We start from the raw sequence: 20,105 nt of genomic DNA on the forward strand, positions 1-20,105 counted from the left end.
TTGACAGATAATTTATTGTGTTCTCCTTTCCTTTCCCCTTTTGGAGGTGTGACCTTTGACATCTGAGACGAGTAAGCGTTTATTGTCTAGCTGGTTATTATTTGGGGATTTTTCTGAAGAGTTGTTAAAAACTCTTTATTTTATATCTATTTTTTTATGTTTATTGGTAAAATCGTATTAATTAATTATCTCTGGCAATCTCTTCAGGGATTTAAAATAAAATTTTTCATTCAGCATCATAAAAAATTATTTTTAAAAAGTACAAAAATTGTATAACAATACTTCACACGAGCCAAAATCAAGTAACAAATATCTAAGTGCTTTACTTGTTTCTTTAATTAATTTATTCTATTATAAATAATATTATTAAATTTGTAAACAAATTTTAATATAAAATATATGCAACTTATATATATTTAATTTTAACAAAGTTTTTTAAATCTTCTGGTGATTTTTATGTTGTAAAGAAGAAATTTTTGTTAATACTGTGAGTTAATTTCAGATAAGACGTATATTATACTATACTAAAAATTAGAACAAACTTAATAAAATAATTTAAAAAATAAATATTTATCTGACCGGGTAAGAAATGATCAATTTTAGAAAAAAATTAATAGTAATTCTATGCGAATTTGTGGATTTTATGGGAGTTTTTATAGAAATATTTCTCGTCGCTAGAGTTCGCTCTGTAACCAAGTAAAGGGAATGACGAAACCGTTAGCTGTTCACAATCGCGGGAGGAAGCGATGAGGGAGAAGTTTCTACAGTACTCCGGGATGCCATACAACTATCACGAGACAGAGAGAAGGCATTCTTCGTTAAGAAAGAGAGTTTGACACTGGACCATGCCCAGACTACAATCCATACCTGAAGGTTTGGCCACCGTCACCTCTAGTCATCAAGTGAGGTCACCGGTGGAGATCATGAGAAGATACATGGAATCGTTCCCCGAAGAAATAAGTTGTCGAGAAGAAATGTCCACCTTTCAATTCTGGAAGGCTGTCAGAACCGAATTTCTAGCCACGTTGCTATTAACCGTTATGGGTTGTGGTTCCTGTCTTGGATCTAAGGTGCCACCCTCTGGAGAAGAAATGGCCTACAATAGATTAGTAGACATCAAAGTCAGTTTGGCTTTCGGATTCTCGGTGGCCACTTTGGTCCAATGCGTGGGCCAGATCAGCGGGGCACACATGAATCCCGCTGTTTCCGTAGCCTTTCTTGTAGTCAGGCACATTACCGCTGCTAGAGCGGTGGCTTATGTTCTGGCACAATGTTTGGGTGCTACTAGTGGTGCTATTATTCTATATGGATTGACTCCTTTGGATCAAAGGGAAGCCGCTGGTTTGGGTGCCACCGAACTCGCTGATGGCGTACACGTGAGTCAGGCCTTCGGTATGGAATTTATGGCTTCTTTCTTGGTGGTGCTCACTGTATTAGCAAATGTAGATCCTCACAGAACGGATATGGGTTTCAGAGCTTTATCTATAGGACTTTCTTACGTAGTCGGACATTTTTTAGCGGTAAGTTAAATTACATTAACACGATCTTTACATTACTCAAGTTAGTTGATTTTACTACAAATTTACCTAAGAAATTCTTTAATTTATTTAACTGAGATGAATCAGATGCAATTAAATTAAAATTTCTACTAACAAGTCTTCTCTTGATATTTTAATTTAATTTTTCATGTATAAAAATCCATAAAAATAGAACTTTATTGTGTAGAATCACATTTCAGATACTCGATTTTCTTAAATTTTAATTTTTTACACATTTTAAACGCCATTAAACATATTTTAAAAGATAATTAATGTAAGATCGTCTGATAACTATTGTTATATAATTAAAAAAATCTGAAAGAAGGGACATTACAATTTTGCTCACTTGTAATCAAATTTCATATGAGATATCGACAGGTTACTTTTTTTACATTAAAGAGAATAATCTCTAATTATAGAAATAAGGTAATAAAAGAAAGTCATTTATACAGAAGCGAATAGTGGAATGTAATTAGTTACACTTCGTTAACTCACCAATCGAGATTCAGCCAATTATTTGTACAACCAACGATCAATATGTCATTCTTAGGAGTAACCATTCCGCCCGATACTGTCTGCCAGTTAAAGGCTAGAGAAATATTCTCTGTAATTCCACTGGAAAATAAGCCAAAAATTCGTGGATAAAAAAGAAATTTTCACATTTATTTTTCTCTCTAGATGTTGATCTTTCTTCTGAAAATAAATTTTACATCCAAAAAAAAAAAANGTACTCTTTCTGCTTCGTTCTGCATTCTTCTTCCTAACAGCTCAGTTGCTCACAATATACCATTTTCCAATTATCTAAAACACTTTTTATATCTTTACGACTTTATTTTTCAAAACAACTTCGATTATTTATATTAATTTCACTTTTTTTTAATCTGTAGACGGAATTAGTCTACACTAAATTACGTCTTTCTTAAACTACTTTTGTAAAAAAATAAACTACAGTACGTAAGCTACACTTGCATTTAATCCCTTTGTATTCATGTGTTAAATATGCTTACTAGACTTTTATTTTCAGTTTACTTTGGTAATTTTCTACAGAAATTTTTTTATAATTATAAACAACTCTTTTTATACTCATGTATTTTGTAATATTAATGTGTTAATCCTTGATTATTTATTAAAAAATACAATTTTTACTAATTTTTGTGGCCTAGTGGATAATATTACTGAACAATAATAGTTCGTTGCGAACCCGTACTTGGCCCTTATTTACGTGTTAGATACGTGAAGAAAATACACAATAATTCCATGTGATCAGGAGAGAACCCGAGACAAACTACCAGTATATTATTCATTGGTTTTATTTAGTCAGCCACTAAATAATACATTTTGAAAAGAAAAAAACACTTACTGAATATAGGGCTATAAAATAGAGCATTAACAAATAATAAAAGCATTCTAGAAATATATAGATTATTGATTATATCTAATTCTCATTCGGTAGGTCACCTTGTAAAATGCAATTTATTTAATTTCTTTCCGAATAAAATCGAATTATTATCATTGAGGAATAGAAAGTCTATGATAATGGAATAGTTTATGATTATTTTCTATAAATTTAATCTAAAATTTTCAAAACAATTTTAATAAAAATATATACTTACCGGTTGCCTGCTTCTATCAATTGTGCGATAGCGTCAAGCTTATGTTTGTTTTTGGAGAAAATCTTTGTAAAATAAAAGTTTATATAATACGATTTTGTGTTACCATTTTCTTTGAAATAACAAAGCAAATCCCTGTAAGGTTTAAACCTATTATAGAAATAATAAAATGTTTCAAACCATAGAAACTTTACCATATTTTATTACTAAAAGTATTATATTTATATATAAAATAAGAAATGTTTAAAGTTTGTTTATACTTTTAGTATCAGAGGTACGGAAATGGCTCACCATATATACCAGTATATGTAGCATTTTCTATTGTTTAGCCTTACAAAACTAACAATATATTTAAAATATATTCTTATCACTTTATATATTTTTTCTGACCGGCTTCATTTTTTAATCTTTCTGCCCTTTGGATACTAAGAAGGCCTTTTATTCATACCTTTCGTGGGTTCGGCCTGGTTAACATTGTGGTAGTCGAGTGGTGAGGATGGACTAATATAGCTATCGCCCCGAAAAATTATTTCGATTTTTCTACTAATCGGATTCGATTCCGGTCCTCCAGGATGGTAGGTTGAACCTAACCTTCCATTTTCACTTTTATCTAGTTCATTCAATGTAAAGAAATTAAATTAAGAATGTTCTTTTCATGCATGGATTGGATTGGTGGAATAAGGTAAATCTGCCAAGAGGTGACTCGCGGGAGGACTTTCTATAGAAAACTGGAAAAGTACATATGATGAACCCTTTGGTGGGGTCCGAACCCGCGATCAACAACCAGCATTCAGTGATTTTATTCACTTTTCGTGCATGAATTTAATTAAAAAAATGTTCTGCTTATCTGCGAGTATGAAGAAAACTAAATATTCCTTAAAAGTACCAAAAAATTAAATTATTCATAGTTTTAAAGGTAATAAATAAATAAAATTATGATAAATGTTTTTAGAAATGACGAACTCCTTACCAATGATAAAGAAACTTACAAGTAATTCCTATACCATTCTTCCCATACAATTGAATTACATGGGAATTATATATATATATATGTCAAATTAATTCTGTTCTAATTAAACTACAGATTATAACTGACGTTCGATTGTATAATATTATAAAACGTGGGTTCGTTTAGGCCAATGGGGTCAAACATATTCGGGACAGACGGCCAATGTTAAATTTTTGTGGAGTTGCCGGCTTGGATTTGATCCCGGATCCCCTAGAGCGAGAGGATAACGCCTTTCTCCATCCGTTCTGTGTGTGAAGTAAATACTTATTTACACTTATGCACTGTATTTTAAAATTCTGTAGAAAATTATACCGCATCAGATAGCAAATGTATGGTAAAAATATTTAGTAAACTTTTTATAAATACGATAATAATAAAGTAGAAAAAAATGCATTATTAATTTAGCTGCGTTATTGCCATCAGCGAGAAGAAAAGAACAATTGCTCTAAATGACATTTTATTGATATTTTTAAAGCGAAAATACCCGTCATTTGCNAAGGCTGAACCTGGCATAAATAAACAACCAGACAAATACAACACTATCGAAGTCGTCTATAAAAATACCCTGCACATGCGAACCGCCAAAAGTATACATTGGAGAAACAAAACAAAAATTAGAAACAAGATTAAAAGAACACATCGTGGATCTGAAGTATAATAGAATCAAGTCTGTTTTTTATGAACATTGCACAACCCACAACTGCAAAATAGATAAGAATGATGTTATAATAGTACACAAAGAAAAAAATTGGTACAAAAGAAAATTCAAGGAAAGCTACGAAATTACCACAGACAAAAATAATATTAACAAGAATTTAAGCATAGAAATTTATAAAAACTGGCTACAACTATTAAAATAGAATGTTTATATAGTCGCAGGCGAGCTGTGTGCAGCACTCTGGAAGTGAGACGTTGCACGTTGCGAGGTATGCGGGGGAGGCCGTCAAGTCAGAAGGGAAGGGAAGGGGAGTGAGAAGTACGGAAGGTGCCTGACAGATACTGTATACACAAGATACAACCTATCTATGTAACAGACTGAAGAGAGGCGAAAGCCAGAAACGCGTGTCTATATGGATTAAAAGTTGATGATGAAATTATTTGCCAAGTGTCAATAAATTCACCAAGTTTGACATTGAACCAAAATAAAAAATTAATTAAACAATTTTCTATGAGGTTTATATCAGTAGAAATGTGAGCATTTACTTCATATCTAACAGTTAATTTATTGTTTTAGACACGTAAAGAAAATCCGGAAAAATTTGTGTGGCCAATCAGTTGTGAAGCGCGGGTTCGCACCCTTCGATGATATGCGAACCCGTGACCTCAATGTCCAGTATTCTTATCCATTCAGCCATTTTACCGTTTTATTCACGTTATTCATTATCTCATGTACCGATCTGATGAAAAATATTGCTGTTACATCTAATAATTGTTTTACAAGATATGTACCAAAAGTAAGGCCCAATCCTTAATGACAAGTTACATTAAATTTTTAAATTAGCTATTTGAAACTATTCAGTCTAAGCTGTTGTTCTACATAGTCGCCATTTTTTTCCATACACTTTTGTTAGCGTGAGTCAAGAGCAAATATTCTCCACTTAATGATTTGAAAAAGTCCATGACCGCATCTTTAACTTCATCATCATCTGAGAAGTGTAAGCCACTGAGATGTATCTTAAAAGGTCCACAAAGATAAAAATTAGAGGGTGCCAAGTCCGGACTATGAGCAGGATGATCCATTACTTCCACACAGTCTGGACTTAGCACCCTCTAGCACCTTATAATAAACCTTAAGGCTTTATTATATATATACATATACTTTTTAAAGAAATAGATATTAATTTTAACTAAATTTTAGAGATATATTTTATTGATCTGCTTGAAAATTAACCGAATAATGTTTAAAGCGTTGACAATTTGACCTTTACTCTGTAATTTTAGATTATAAAATATATTCGAAAAGTGTAAGCTTAAATAGTATAAATTCTCGTTCTTTGAATAATTACAATTTAACAAATTAATATTTTAAATAATTTGTACTGAATTTTATTTAATCCAATAACTTTCTAAAGTAATTGTTTAAGAATTTAATCAGTTTCATATACATTTAAATCGATGTCTTCCTCTCAAAACAAGTGGAAATGTCTTTCTATTCTTTCCCCTTCTATAATTAGGGAGGTCAAGATGAGTGAAATTGTCCTCTTTCGTGTCCTCTTCTATTCGTTTAAATGCCAGAAAATTTTATTATATTTATATCCAATGTTATAAATGAATTTTATTTATACTTAACAACAAATTTCTTTAGAATTTATGCTTAAATCATATTTATGGTAATGGGTGCTTTAAGTTTTCCTCTTTTGCGAAATTGTTCTTAATTTTACATTTGTTAAATGTTAAACAAAGAAAAAAAGAAGATTTATATTCAACTTTTATTAATTTTTTTCCTAATTTTGACGGCTTAACGATTAATAGCACTTTCCAGAAGACATTCTACCATTTTTCTCATTGATAATTCACTTTATACCACTAGTGCATTTACTAAATGATCGAAAAGTCTATCTTTTTAGCAAAGAATAACAATAAAAAAAAAATCACTTTCCTTGTTAGTATATTTGTGTAATATTATTGCCACCTTCCTTTATAACTTCCTATTTCCTTAGCACTAATGATCCCACGCTTTTTTCTTAATCCTCCATCAATCACTTGTTTCTTTTTCTCTGTATCCTAAATTATTCTTATATTCTCTACCCGTATTTAATTTGAATAATGCATTTACTTTAATTTTATACTCTATGCATACCTTTTTACAAGTAACTATAGCATTAACGCTTGTGCCTAGGCGACATTGTACAGAATATAATACTTTCTCCTATTCAGTTTTATAACGCTAGCTTTAAAAAAATCTCCTTTAGTTTATAACTCTAGGTTACATTTAAGATTTTGTTTCATTCTATATGACTTCACCTCAGGGTTTCATCGATCAGGCAACTCAGCAGGCAAGCGATCATTCCCTTTCTACTTTCATGTTTTATAACCTCCCTCGCATCATGTTGGATTTCTTATAACCAATCGGGCATCTTGTCTCTCCCAATTTTATTCTTATTTATTTATTTATTGACGAGTAAATATTTTATTTCTTATATTTATTTTTCTCTATATTTATCTAGAATATCTTCTATTAAAATGTAGAATTTTCCTCGTTGTGTCTGCATAATTTGTGCTTTAAAGGATGTGAGATAAGGAATGATTTTTTAATCTTTCTGCCTTCACACCTCTTCTTTAAATTAGATTTTTCCAGTTAGAAAGCAATTGTAAAACATTTTTTGCAGATGCCTCACAACTCTTCTATATCCTCTTTGTATGTATCCTAGGAATTCACACTTCACAGGTTAAACCCCACTGGTCTAAAGGCATTTTTCTGTATATATTTCACGAATGACAAGCAAATTTAACTTTCTATAACTGAAATAAAATATTATAAATGACATTTTAATATATATATTATGCTTTGTATAATTATAATTAAATAATTAATTGCATATTCATTTTTATTCGTGTGTATAATTAATCATTACGTTTACGTATAAATCTGCCATGCATGTTAATAGAATTACATTTAAACATTTTGAAACTTTAGTTAATTAATTAAATTAATTAATTAGTCAATTGTATGTATTTATTGTACATAAATATTCTCTCATTTTATTTATTTAATTATTTTTATTTTACAAATCTCATCTGTATAAAAATAATAATAATTATTTATTAAAACATTAATAGATGTTTGTTAATCCAGGATTTTCAATAATCCGGCACTTTCCTGGTCCCGTAATATGCCGGATTAACGAACTTCTACTGTATTTTCAGTGTAAAATTTAAATTTTTATTGTAATGATAAATTAAACAATGCATTTTATTATATGTCTAGTAAGTTTTATAAATTAATTTACAGATACTCCATTAATTCCTTAAATATTCAATGAATAGAATTAACTTGGGGTCGTCCATTAATTATGCATTAACGGCGCATTTTAATGGGGACGGTGATGACGAAAAGTACATCATAATACACAATGAAGAGGGAGGGGGTCGAGACGTCGTGTACTGTAGTATTAGTGGCATACGAATTTTTTCTTATAAGCCTACTTATTAGTCATGTGAATAAACTATCAGCTAGAAAATATTTGCAAAACTTTTTAAAGTCGTTTCATCAATGCTAGAGGGGTTAATGAACTACTGTACACGTAATTAATAGGAAGTGTGTTTGCCAAATATACATTATTGTGCACAAACGTAATTAATGGGCTGTTTTCTCAATAAACAGATAAAAATAGAACATAGAAAGTACGTAACTTTTATATTTTGAATAGAAATAAATAAGCAAAATCTTATTTACACGGATATTTAGAACTCAAAATTAATATTAAAGCATACATAACTAGTAAATATATTTATCGAAATTCATAAAAGGTTTATCTGTTTCTCTTAAGTGGATTCTTAATTAGATTTAAAACTAAGTAATCAATAGTTGACCTTATTTCAGCTTCAATTTGCATGTATTTTGATGCAACGTAATTCATTCATCTAGCGAAATGTTTATGAAATTATTTAAAATTATATTCACTGTTAATGGGTGTCGCGTGTGTAAGTCGAATGGGTGAATGGCCTCGTGTAATTATTTTAATTTGATTTCATTTATAACTTAAGCGGTATAGAGACGTCGTTACAAAATGCTTCCATTTATAAAGCTCGATAATATAAAAATAGAAACAGAGATGTTTGTTTGTATTCACTAATAAAACCTAGTTACAATGCCGGACTTAAATTTTTAATCATATTTTAAATTTATTTAATTTAAAATATATGCTCTCCACCTCAAATTAGTAGTGGCTTGCCCCTGTACATCATACTTTTCCTGATAACAACAGACTCATTCCTCCATTCTGGGAAAATTTTTAAATTGAAATTAAAGTTAATCGGTGCCTCCTGCCCTAAGCTTTACATATCTGGTCTCGATTTTCATCTAACACCATTCTCGAGATTAAGGAAGGACAAACAGACGGACGATAGAGGGAATTTATAGGTCTACAACTTTTTTCTTTCAAGTCGCAGCCCAATAAAGAAAACAGTAGTAAAGAAAACAATAATTCCGTTGTGTAGTAAGTTAAAGTCTACCATACAATTGCTGTATCTTTGTGACTTTTCTTAGCTGTTATATTAAAAATATTATAAATTATATTAAAATATGAGAATTAAACTTTATTTTAACTATATTTTGGATAAAAATTATGTACAAAAATCTAGCCATGTTGCTATAATTTAGTTACTCCCGTCTATGTTTTTATTCTGAAAACAAATATAATAATAAACCATTTAGGATATTGAAACCACACCAATTTATTATTAGGCTGCAATTTGAAAATTGCAGACCTATACATTTCCACTGCCGTCCGTCTGTCTGTCCTTCATTAATCTCAAGAATGGAGTTAGACAGATAAAAATCGAAATCAGACATGGAAAGCTTACGAGCCGGATGCACTGATTCACTATATACAAATGTCCGGGCTATACCAAAAGTCACGTGATTTTTTAAAATTAAAATATGATTAAAACTTGCAATCCGGCAGTCCACATAAATAATTACTTGTCTTATATTTATATATGTTCTTCTGAACCTCAATATTGGCCACCTTTAAACAGCGGGACTTCTTTTCAGGGACTTCTTTAACAAAAATGTGGACAAAATAACGGTCATTTTTTGCACGTTTCCTTAAGTGGCCGTTGTTCACAGGTTTACTGTATAAAATTAGATTCTCAGGAGAAAGAGCATTGACATAGACGATCCTAATGGATAAAAACTGAAAACAAACATAGACGTACTGTATTGTATATAAACACTGAATTAGATCTGTAAATAGGTTTTATGAAAATCACAATTGCCACTTGATAATGTTAATTTTCACTTTAGTATATAGATATATTTTAACATGATATATTGTAGTTTTTTTTATGGGATACAATTTAACACACGGGCAATCTGCCTAGGAATTTTTTTTTTATAGAAAAATAGGAAACTGACGCCTATTTAGGCATTAGACAAGTGAAGAAAACCTTAAAACTTCCATGTTGCCAGCTCGTTGGTGAGGTGCGAACCCACGACCAATGATCAGTATTCAATGGTTATATTGACTCGACCATTGGTGGGCTGATATATATTATACACGAGTTTTCACTTATAAACAATAGAAAATGTATTCTTTAGGATCAAATATGAAGGAAATATTTAGTAAATGATAATATATAAACAAATAATTTAGAAAAATCATTTAAATTGAAGCATTAATATGTTTTAAAGGTATAACCTATTATTAATATCAATTCACATTGTTTAGTTTTCAAAAAAAAACGCAGCTTATTGTTGTTTAAATGTGGCAATTTTCACTCGATTTACAAACATTTTTACTCGATAAAAATTTTCAAGTCAATGCCTACATTTTTATTTAAATTAAACTTTTTATATATAATTTTTCAAGTCTTTTTTACATAGATAAACTTTCAACGGACTGACAGTCAATTTCATGCAAGGTTTCTTCTTTGCTTTCACAATTCTTTAAAGGGTTGAAGGTTAGCACTTTGAAGGTTTTACATAATACTTCAAACGTTTTCCTAAATTGAATTAAAGGATTTTAAAGAGTATTTAACTTTTTTCCACAATTTAAAAAGTGTTTTTCCTGTTCATCGCTTTGTATAGTCTTATATAAATTTAAGTTTAATAGATAAATAACACGATTATTTTGTCAGAAATATTAAAATTTATTTTAAAAATAAATGGAACGAATATTTAAGCTGCTCATTATGACATAGTCACAATGCCGGCCTACAATTTTAATTTAAAAATCACGTGATTTCCGTTTCAGCCCGCAAGTTCGTATATACTTAACCGTGGGCCTTCCCTAAGCTTTCCATATCTGGTCTCGATTTTTATCTATCTCCGTTCTCTGGTTTAAGGAAGGAAGGAAGGACGGACAGACGGACGTCAGTTGAAATCTATAGGTCTAATTTGTAAATTGTATCCCAATAAACATAAAAATTTTAAAACATTAAATATAAATATGGCGGATTTATGCATAAGTTAAATAGCTGAAAGCTTAGTAAGAGGCTCTAAACTATAACGTATTTAGCTACTTTATAGGACCTATTCTAAGAAAAAGAGCATAAGTTATAGATTTGGATCATAAAAAATTTTAATTTTGATCCTAAATAATAATAATATACAATTGTAATTATCATACTTCTAGGTTTTCGATAGTTAACAGTTATCGTTTATATGAGAAAACCATTAGAAAATATTATAAATATAAACAATTATATCTAAATTATACAAAACGAAATAAAAAATAAATTTCTCTAAAGTACATAATTATGAAAAATTGCAGGGGAAGAGAGAAAAGAGAATTTCTCTATTCTAGTAGGAAAATCGATAGTAGTCATCTTCTGTAGATTTTCTGTGACCGACTGAGAACCGTCCATTATTTAGTAAGAGAATAGAGTAGACAGATGGCAAAAGTGGTCATCAATTTGTCTATCTTTTTCCAATCACTCACGATTTTTCTCGAATCGTCTTACGAGATTCAACAAATACACGGTATTTTATTGATTTGCCATTTAAAAAAAAACGAAATCGTAAGCCTCTATCTTTAGAAGAAGGTGAGATAAAGGCAATCAGTTTCTAGTTTTTCTTCATTTAAATAATGCTTCCATTATTAATGTAATACGTTTTTAATATTATTAAGAGTAGGTTTTTATCTCTAACACAATTTTTAAAAAATAATTTTCATATTTTAAAGGGAAAATACTTGTTTCTAAAGCAATTATTCTCGACAATAATGATTTGTAAGGGACTTCTCGTAGATATGCCACAAAATGAAATAATAATAATAATTTTTTTAAATGCTTCTTGTTTCTTTACTTTCATCCACAAAATGAATTGGTGTATTCAAGCAGTGCAAACAGTGTACAATTGTACTCAAACAGCAAAATAGATTGTACAATTGTTATAAAATGTGGGAACATTGGAACGAAATGTGCTACAAAGATACTAATTTCAACTAAGATAAATATGATTAATGTATCTGTTTAATGGCTTTCAGCACAACTAATAATTTTACATAATATTTACTTAATTATAATATTAAATAATTTGAAAAGCTGTCTGTCTGTCAGTTTGTCTTGCTTAATCTGGAGAAAAGTCTGATGAAAGTCGAGACCAGTCATGGCAAACTTAGGGGAACAAGGCCCTGATTTACTATAATTTCATAATTTACATAATTTCAATTCAGAAATTTTCTCTTGAATGGAGTTAGATACGTGATCGGCATGATTCCTTAATATCAAGAATGGAGTTACATATATAAAATTCGAAACCAAATATGGAAACGGTAGAGGCAGGAGGCCCTGATTAAGAATACAAGAACTTCCGGTTTTTACCGAATGTCACGTTATTTTAATTCAAAAATTTTCCCCTGAAAGGTGTTAGATAGATAACTGGCACGAGTCTGTTGTTATCGGGAAAAGTATGATGTACAGGGGCAAGACACTACTAATTTGAAATGGAGAACATATATTTTAAATTAAATAGATTAAAAATATGATTAAAAATTGCAGCCAGGCATTGTGACGATGTCACAATAAATAATTGCTGGTTCTACATCGTTTTCTACAGAAATTCAATTTGAGAAAGTTGTTTTTCATCAATCTGTGCTTAGAAACACATCGATCATTGGAAATCGATTATTACGAAGAACAAAGAGACGCACTTCCACTATCAATTTAACATTAACGTCCATTTAGTTTACCTTGATAGGGTGTTTTCGTCTGATTTTCTATATCTTTATCTCCTGCAACAGAATAAATTTATTTTTCAAATGAAATAATCTGCATTTTTTATAAAAAGTAAAAGAAAAAAAAATGTTATAAATTTTTAAAGATGTGAGGGTGCATTATTATATTTTGTAACAGTCAATTCTACTTTATGGCTCTCTTTTTAGTAAGTTAATTTAAATTTGCGTGACATTATAAAGTTTCTATTACAGGAGTGACTGTATAAATTATTACGTAACTTGTATTATGTAGTCATATTATGTAGTAAACACAAACACAGCGTATAGATTACAAGATGAGGAAATTTTCGGGGTATCTTTTCTTTATTAGCTTATTCTTTAACAGTGAAAGAGCTATTGCTAATTTTCTAATTTTTAAACTGGAATACAGTTTCAGTAAGAATTTTTATTATTTTTCTTTAATTTTTTTCACACATTTAAATGGATTATTTTAGTGGAATAAAGCAATACGGGAAGTCTACAGAAGAAAGGTGCCACTCCGAAAAGACTGAATGGTAAACTGATTTAGGTGTTATACACGTGGAGAAAGCCGGAAAATTCCGCGTGGCCAGCTCGTTGGTGAAGTCCGAACCAGCCACCAACCTGTAATGTTCAGTGGTGCAGTGATCTTCGCTTCATGGGAACTAGGCAAATTTGAATTAGAGGGTCCCATGTTTACAGTTTTTCTTCGATGGAATTTTTGGAAGAATATTTTATTTACAATAGATTGGTTTGTGGCCCCCTGTTAGTGGAGGCCCTAGGCAATTGTCCTTTTTGCCCATAGGATAACGCGCCTCTGCAGTGGTGATATTATCCACTCGGCCACTGATGGGTCAATACATTTAAATGTGCAGTTATTATAACTATTCAATACGAATTTTCAATCAAAATTGGACATAAATTTAAAATATTTAAGATATGAAATTTATTATTTTTATAGCATTTTATGCTTTTATATAAATTATACGGGGAGAAAATGTATTTGTTATATATAAAGTAAAGAGAAAAAAATAGTTTTAGTTTGAAAAGTCAGATGCTTTTATCTTTATTGTATACTTATTCTACTTCTAAAAAATATTCCACTCAAAAGAATTGTTTTAGATTCGAAAATTCAGAAAATATTTTATAAATGAAAACCGTAAAACACAGTCTAAAAAATATAGTTACATTATTACATTTAAATATAATTTATAAGTATATTTAAATATTTTATTATTAACTTTAGTAAGGGTTTTTTAATACATTTTATATATTTAAACATGAAAAAAACATAGAACAACATACAATATAGGTATCTTGAAGTGGTCCCTACTGAAAGCTGTAGGATCCTCCAATGTTCGAATGGATTACACCACTGAACAGATAGTTAGTCGCAGGTTCGCACCTGACCAACATGCTGGTCACGTGGCGTTTATCATCATGTGTCTAACCCTTAAATAGGGGTGAGTTTACCATAGAAAATCCTCCTAGAGCGTTATCTCATTCCATTAATGCTAGAACCATTTTTACCTTATCTCATGAATTCTAGAACGTTTTCTATATGTTTAAATATATAATATAAATAAACCAGACCTTAATAATTATTTTTATATTCGAAAACGTCATTGTTTTTTTATCTTTTCGGTTATTTAATACATTTTTATTGTGATTACATTAAATGAAAAATAAATTGAGTATCACATCATGATTTCTAGAAACTGCAATTTGAAAGGCCATTTTTTTACAGGAAAGTAGAGAAAGTTAAGGAATAATATTTAATATTTTCCCATCTATATACTAATATTTTTACCTGTAATACGTGTAAAAGTTGTTAAATTTGAAGACATTCTAGAAGTTTTAGATCATTATAACTTTCTAGAAGTGTTAATAGTATCAGTTTATTTGGAAAAATTCTGTAAAAAAGTATATTAGAAGGCCATTATCGATAAATTTTCACTTTTTCTTCGTGCCCAACCATTAAGAACTACAGAATTTTAAAAAAGAATTGCTGATATTCGTAGAAAATATAACTCTTTCGCTATAGATTTACACGTAAAAAATTATTTTAAAATTTTAAACACAATCGATTTCTCATTTTCTTGCAAAATCGATGAATATGTACTTTTTATTTTTTACGCAATAATTTAAACTGTAATTTGATATTTTTAAATCCTTTAATAGGATATTAATTAAGTTTAATTTTATGTACAAAAAAGATTTTCAATGTTAATCTTAATATAAAATTCAGTGAAGTGTATTAATGTAATACTGTTACGAATTTGAGAATTTGTACCGTGTCTAAAACTGATTATTATTGAAAAAAGGATATTTTTATAAGTCTCCAGTGGAATTTGCTGTCTTTTGAAGCTTCGGTACGGCCTGATAAAGTATAAAATGGAGTAGATAAATAGGTTTTTGCATGGTTTTCTTCATTTTTTAAAATAAATTTACTAAGAAATAACTTAGGAATTTCATAAATTGTCATCAAACGTGTCAGGGTCACTTATCCCCCTCCTCAGTAAGGATTTTACATTGTCATGAACAATTTTGACAATAAACAATCAAAAAACCTTTCTGATATCAATGAGTCACTTTCCATCTACATTTACATCCAATTTTAAAAATTTGAGCCTCATCTCTCCCATTAGTGGGCCTGTCCGAGCCCACGACGGGTATAGAAAAAAAAAATGCCTACAGAGCGGAGAGCGGATGGAGTTAAAATTTAATTAAATTAATGAAGGAAAATTATAAATTTTGGTTCTTTTAACTTTTATAATAAAAATATTATAAGATGAATACATTTTCAAAGAACCATTTACTGTAAAAAATGTTTGTAAATGCAATTTCGTGAAACATTTATCTGTAACAATAAAATGTTTTCTGTAGATATTTCTATGAAGTATTTCGTTTATATGATTTTAACGAATATAATTTATAATTTATTATTTAAATTACTCGATTAAAGAGAGCAACTCCGAATATTCGAATTTATTCGTTCACTGTTTCGTCGCTAAATGCTTTAATTACAACGCTACTAATCATTAATTTTTTTATCGATTAACAATATTTTAATTAATAAAATTCATAAGCAGTTTAATAATAAATTACAATATAATTTTCTCGTACAGTTTAGGTACACCGGTGCGAGTATTAATCCAGCCAGATCGTTAGGACCAGCTGTCGTTACTAATTCCTGGAGACATCACTGGGTAATTTAACTTACAATTCTTTTTACGTTAAAAAAATTGAGGTGAAATTAAAAACTTTTGGTAGGAAAGTCATTAACGATTATCTCGAACCTTTATATTTGCAGGTGTATTGGGTAGGTCCTGTTTTAGGGGGTGTATTAGGAGCCATCACCTATGATTACACGCAAGACACCTCACGAACCAGTCAGCACTTCAAGAGGTCCTTCCGTAAAAGGTCTACTAGAGATATAATTCGGGATCAAAGCGCACTTAGCAATGAAACCGAAATGACAGGTACTTCCAACGACTTCCGAATTTGATCCGAATTATAATGCCATTCGATCGAGTTGAATTATATTTTCCAGAGATTCGACTAGAATACAAATGTTTCCAATTTCCTAAGTAACTTCTATACTCTCCGGGTGAAAGAACGTTAATCTGATCAAATTTACGAGATAAATTATATATAAAAGTTTATAAAATTGTTAAATTTAATTAAATATTCTTTAATTTTAAATTATTATTTTCATAAATATCGTGAATCTTGAGTGTGGAAATTGGAAATGTGAGTCTAGACGATTCTTCAATTGCAAGAATTATTATGTATTCTCGCACATATCAATGTTAATTCTTGATAATTTAATCGTGTAAAATAAGTAAATACAAATCGAACCTCCTATAACGGCCATTTTCTAAGCAGCTATCGTTTTTTCGAACATACAAAATTACCTGTGAAGAACGTCAGTAATCGTCGTTTACAGGTTTGACTGTACAGTACATACAAATTAAAATAGAACTCTAATTATAAAAGTTTATTTATTTTAAACTTTCTTATTCAAATTTTCATTTTAAGATGCCACCAGTCTTTAATATTTCACTAATTATTAGTTTTTTTATGAAATAATTTAATAAGGTAGAATTAATCACTACTTTTGCTATTAAGTTGCAAACAAAAATCATTACTTCTGCCACCAATTTGAAGATATTAAGTACCATTTAATTTAATATTATGCAAATAAATAATTATTTTAACTTATATATTATAATGCTTTCCCCTCTTTACATTGAACTTTAAGCCACGCACTTTCCAAATTTTATATGTTTTTACCTATTTTAATCAGTTCTTTACGCGCCTTCTATTCTAGGACGTGTATTTTCTTCCTCTTGGAATTCTTTCATGCATATTTATGGAATGACAATCTACAGATTCTACTACTTATTGAATTTTTAATGATTTTTTCCTTCATATCAAATAGTCGAAATACTTTAATATCACCGAACATTTTTCTTTCCATTATTAAACTCTGTTCTGTTCGGCTGATAAATTATTCAGAAAATAATTTTTAATATACTTTTAAATAATTAAAAACACGCTTTTATCGGTCAGATTTTTCAAGATTGGGCAGAAGATGGGAAAGGATCACCCCCTAAAACATTATTAAAATGCATTGTCATGGGACTTAGATATGACTTCAAACTTTCACACTTCTTTCTTAATCATAAGCAGATAAAATTTAAGTTTCAAGATATGAGGAAGTGTTTAATAATAATATAAAAATACATTATAATTTTCTTTATAGACCTCTAAACTATTTAATTATTAAATTTTCTTCTAGCAATTTATAAATAATTTATATCATAATAAACCTTCCATCTTATGATTTGTTGTTGAAAGAAGAATTTTCAAATTTTTTCTGCATGAAAAATGTAAAAAAAATTAAAGAAGGAAAGTTTATTACATTGCTGCATTATTCTATACAAATTATATTACATATTATATACGTTATATGTATTAACAGGCTGAATTAAAGTACACACGAGCTATATTACAGATTACGAATCTTAATCAACAATGCCAATCCATTGGGTAAATATTTTATATATTAAAAATTGATAAAACTACAAGGTTAAGAAGTGTAAAGGATATATATAATAATTTTGAGATGTTCTATCTTCCATGTGGCTTAAATTATACGAAACTTTCCTATTAAACATGAGCAATCCTACGCTGTACGCTATGAGTAATGAATACATTTTACTTGTAATTTGTTCCTTTTAACTAGAAAAAATGTATTTATAAATGAACAAAGAAGACATATACCTTTTAATTAGGGTCTTCAAGTGCTTATATGGGGTCTGGGACATAAGGGATAGAGGAAAGGTCCTTTATCTGGTCATGAAATACATAGAATGTTTATTTACTATAAAGATTATTTTGTTAGTAAAAGTAGAATTAAATTTGTAGGAGTAGGAACCGTTAAGGACTTCTAGTCTTTCTGCGTGCTCGGAGGAAAATCCTCTGCTCTCCTTCTAGACGACCCTAATTATCATCAGCTCTTGTATTCATAGTAACTTCATGCCCTCTCGTAGGTATACGATTACTATTATTGACAGTTTTCCATATATAAATCATATATAACTAATAATTCAGTATAATTCAGGCAATCATTGAGAATTTTTAATAAATTTTACAGTAAGTTTACATGAAAATCTATTTACAAATTTCCGCGTAATGATTTTCTTTCCGGTTCTGTAATAATAAATATATTACATATGAATAAATGTAAGCAATTTATAGAAATTTTATAAAAAAATGAAAAAAATTTTTCTATATTTATAATTTATTTAATGCTTTTTTTAATTATTAAAAAATTGCATTATTTAAATATTTTGACGATCCGTAAAATGCCCGAACGATCAAATTTAAGCAAAAATAATTCGAATTAAATAAATAATTAAATATATAAGATTAAAAGTATATTAGATACACTAATGAGGCATTCATTTTTTTAAAAAATAATTGAAAATGTTGCCATTTAGATCTTATACAAAGTGTAGAGCATTGCATAGCGTAACAGTGTCTGCAGTATGTTACGGGGCTCCTAACACCTGTCGTAACAACCTTACTCTCCAGTTTTGTTACGTGCTTGTTACGGCTCGAGATTAGATAAAGGGGACCGTAACCGAAAGCTCGAGGGTGCTGTTACGCTACGTAAAAATGCACTACAGTTTGCCCATGCTTTAAAGAATGTTGATACGTTGTACGATTGACTGTCTGATCGAAGAGCAAGAAACTATACACTATACATAAGACTATACATAAGACATAAGACATCATTTTAACTCTTTCAATCATAAAGTATTAACGATATCACGAAGGAAAATATATGTACAGTATATTGTCATGTTTTATTATTGTTATAATCTTACATTCAATTATCAAGTCCTTGTCAATGAATTTTATTTTTCGAATTTGTGTTAATTCTGTAGACAAGAATACAAGAATAATTCCACTTAATTAAATATTAATTATCTTTTGTTTAACTGTAGTATAGATATAATTGTCAATACTCTTGAGAAATTCATTGTAAGAGTAGTAATAACGCTTATAGCGTTACAATTTATGAAAAAAATCAAGTTTTTTTCTGTAAAAAGATGTTTCTAGGCGCTTCCTCCATAATATAATCAATATAAATCTGTATCACATATCACTGTAAATAAAACCTGCAAATTTATCTGTATTTTCTGATTCTTTATATAATTTGCTTTATAAAATGTAAGAGATGCCGATGTAAAGGAATAAAATAAAAAAATATTTTAAAATTATTATTATTATTAATTTTTGTCTTTTCCTTTATAAAATCTTATCAGAGATTCAGAAGAGTGCAAACAATTGAATGACGAAGCGAAGTATTGACTAGAAACAATAAACAAAATCGAATCGAAGAGGAAACACAATTCAATTCGAATCTAGAGAAAAAAATCGATATGTAGCGGTTATCGAATATGATTTTTTTCTTATATAGAAGTTTTCTACACGGAATTTTTGCCATTTCTACTAAATTTCTTCCCATATTTTTCGAAGAAATACAGTTTAATCGATGCTCGATTCACTTCTATAC

The 20,105-nt window shown here is 29.4% G+C and overlaps 1 protein-coding gene across 1 annotated transcript; it reads left to right on the forward strand.

Annotated features, from left to right (window-relative positions):
- The first annotated feature begins 729 nt into the window (after positions 1–729).
- LOC111628744 (aquaporin-1-like) lies at positions 730–19,775 on the forward strand. The gene is made up of 3 exons (XM_023372586.1): positions 730–1,520; positions 16,144–16,224; positions 16,329–19,775. Exons 1-3 carry the CDS (start codon positions 846–848, stop codon positions 16,521–16,523), a joined length of 951 nt encoding a protein of 316 aa, XP_023228354.1. The 5' UTR covers positions 730–845; the 3' UTR covers positions 16,524–19,775.
- The last annotated feature ends 330 nt before the right edge of the window (positions 19,776–20,105 follow it).

Source organism: Centruroides sculpturatus, unplaced genomic scaffold (genome assembly GCF_000671375.1).
Source record: "Centruroides sculpturatus isolate CEXI.00-Female unplaced genomic scaffold, Cexi_2.0 scaffold453, whole genome shotgun sequence".
Lineage (NCBI taxonomy): Eukaryota > Metazoa > Arthropoda > Arachnida > Scorpiones > Buthidae > Centruroides > Centruroides sculpturatus.

Coding starts and splice junctions, on each gene's coding strand:
- LOC111628744 (XM_023372586.1), top strand. CDS start 846: ATGCCCAGACTACAATCCATACCTGAAGGTTTGGCCACCGTCACCTCT. Junction 1,521..16,143: donor TAGTCGGACATTTTTTAGCG/GTAAGTTAAATT, acceptor TTTCTCGTACAG/TTTAGGTACACCGGTGCGAG. Junction 16,225..16,328: donor ATTCCTGGAGACATCACTGG/GTAATTTAACTT, acceptor TTATATTTGCAG/GTGTATTGGGTAGGTCCTGT.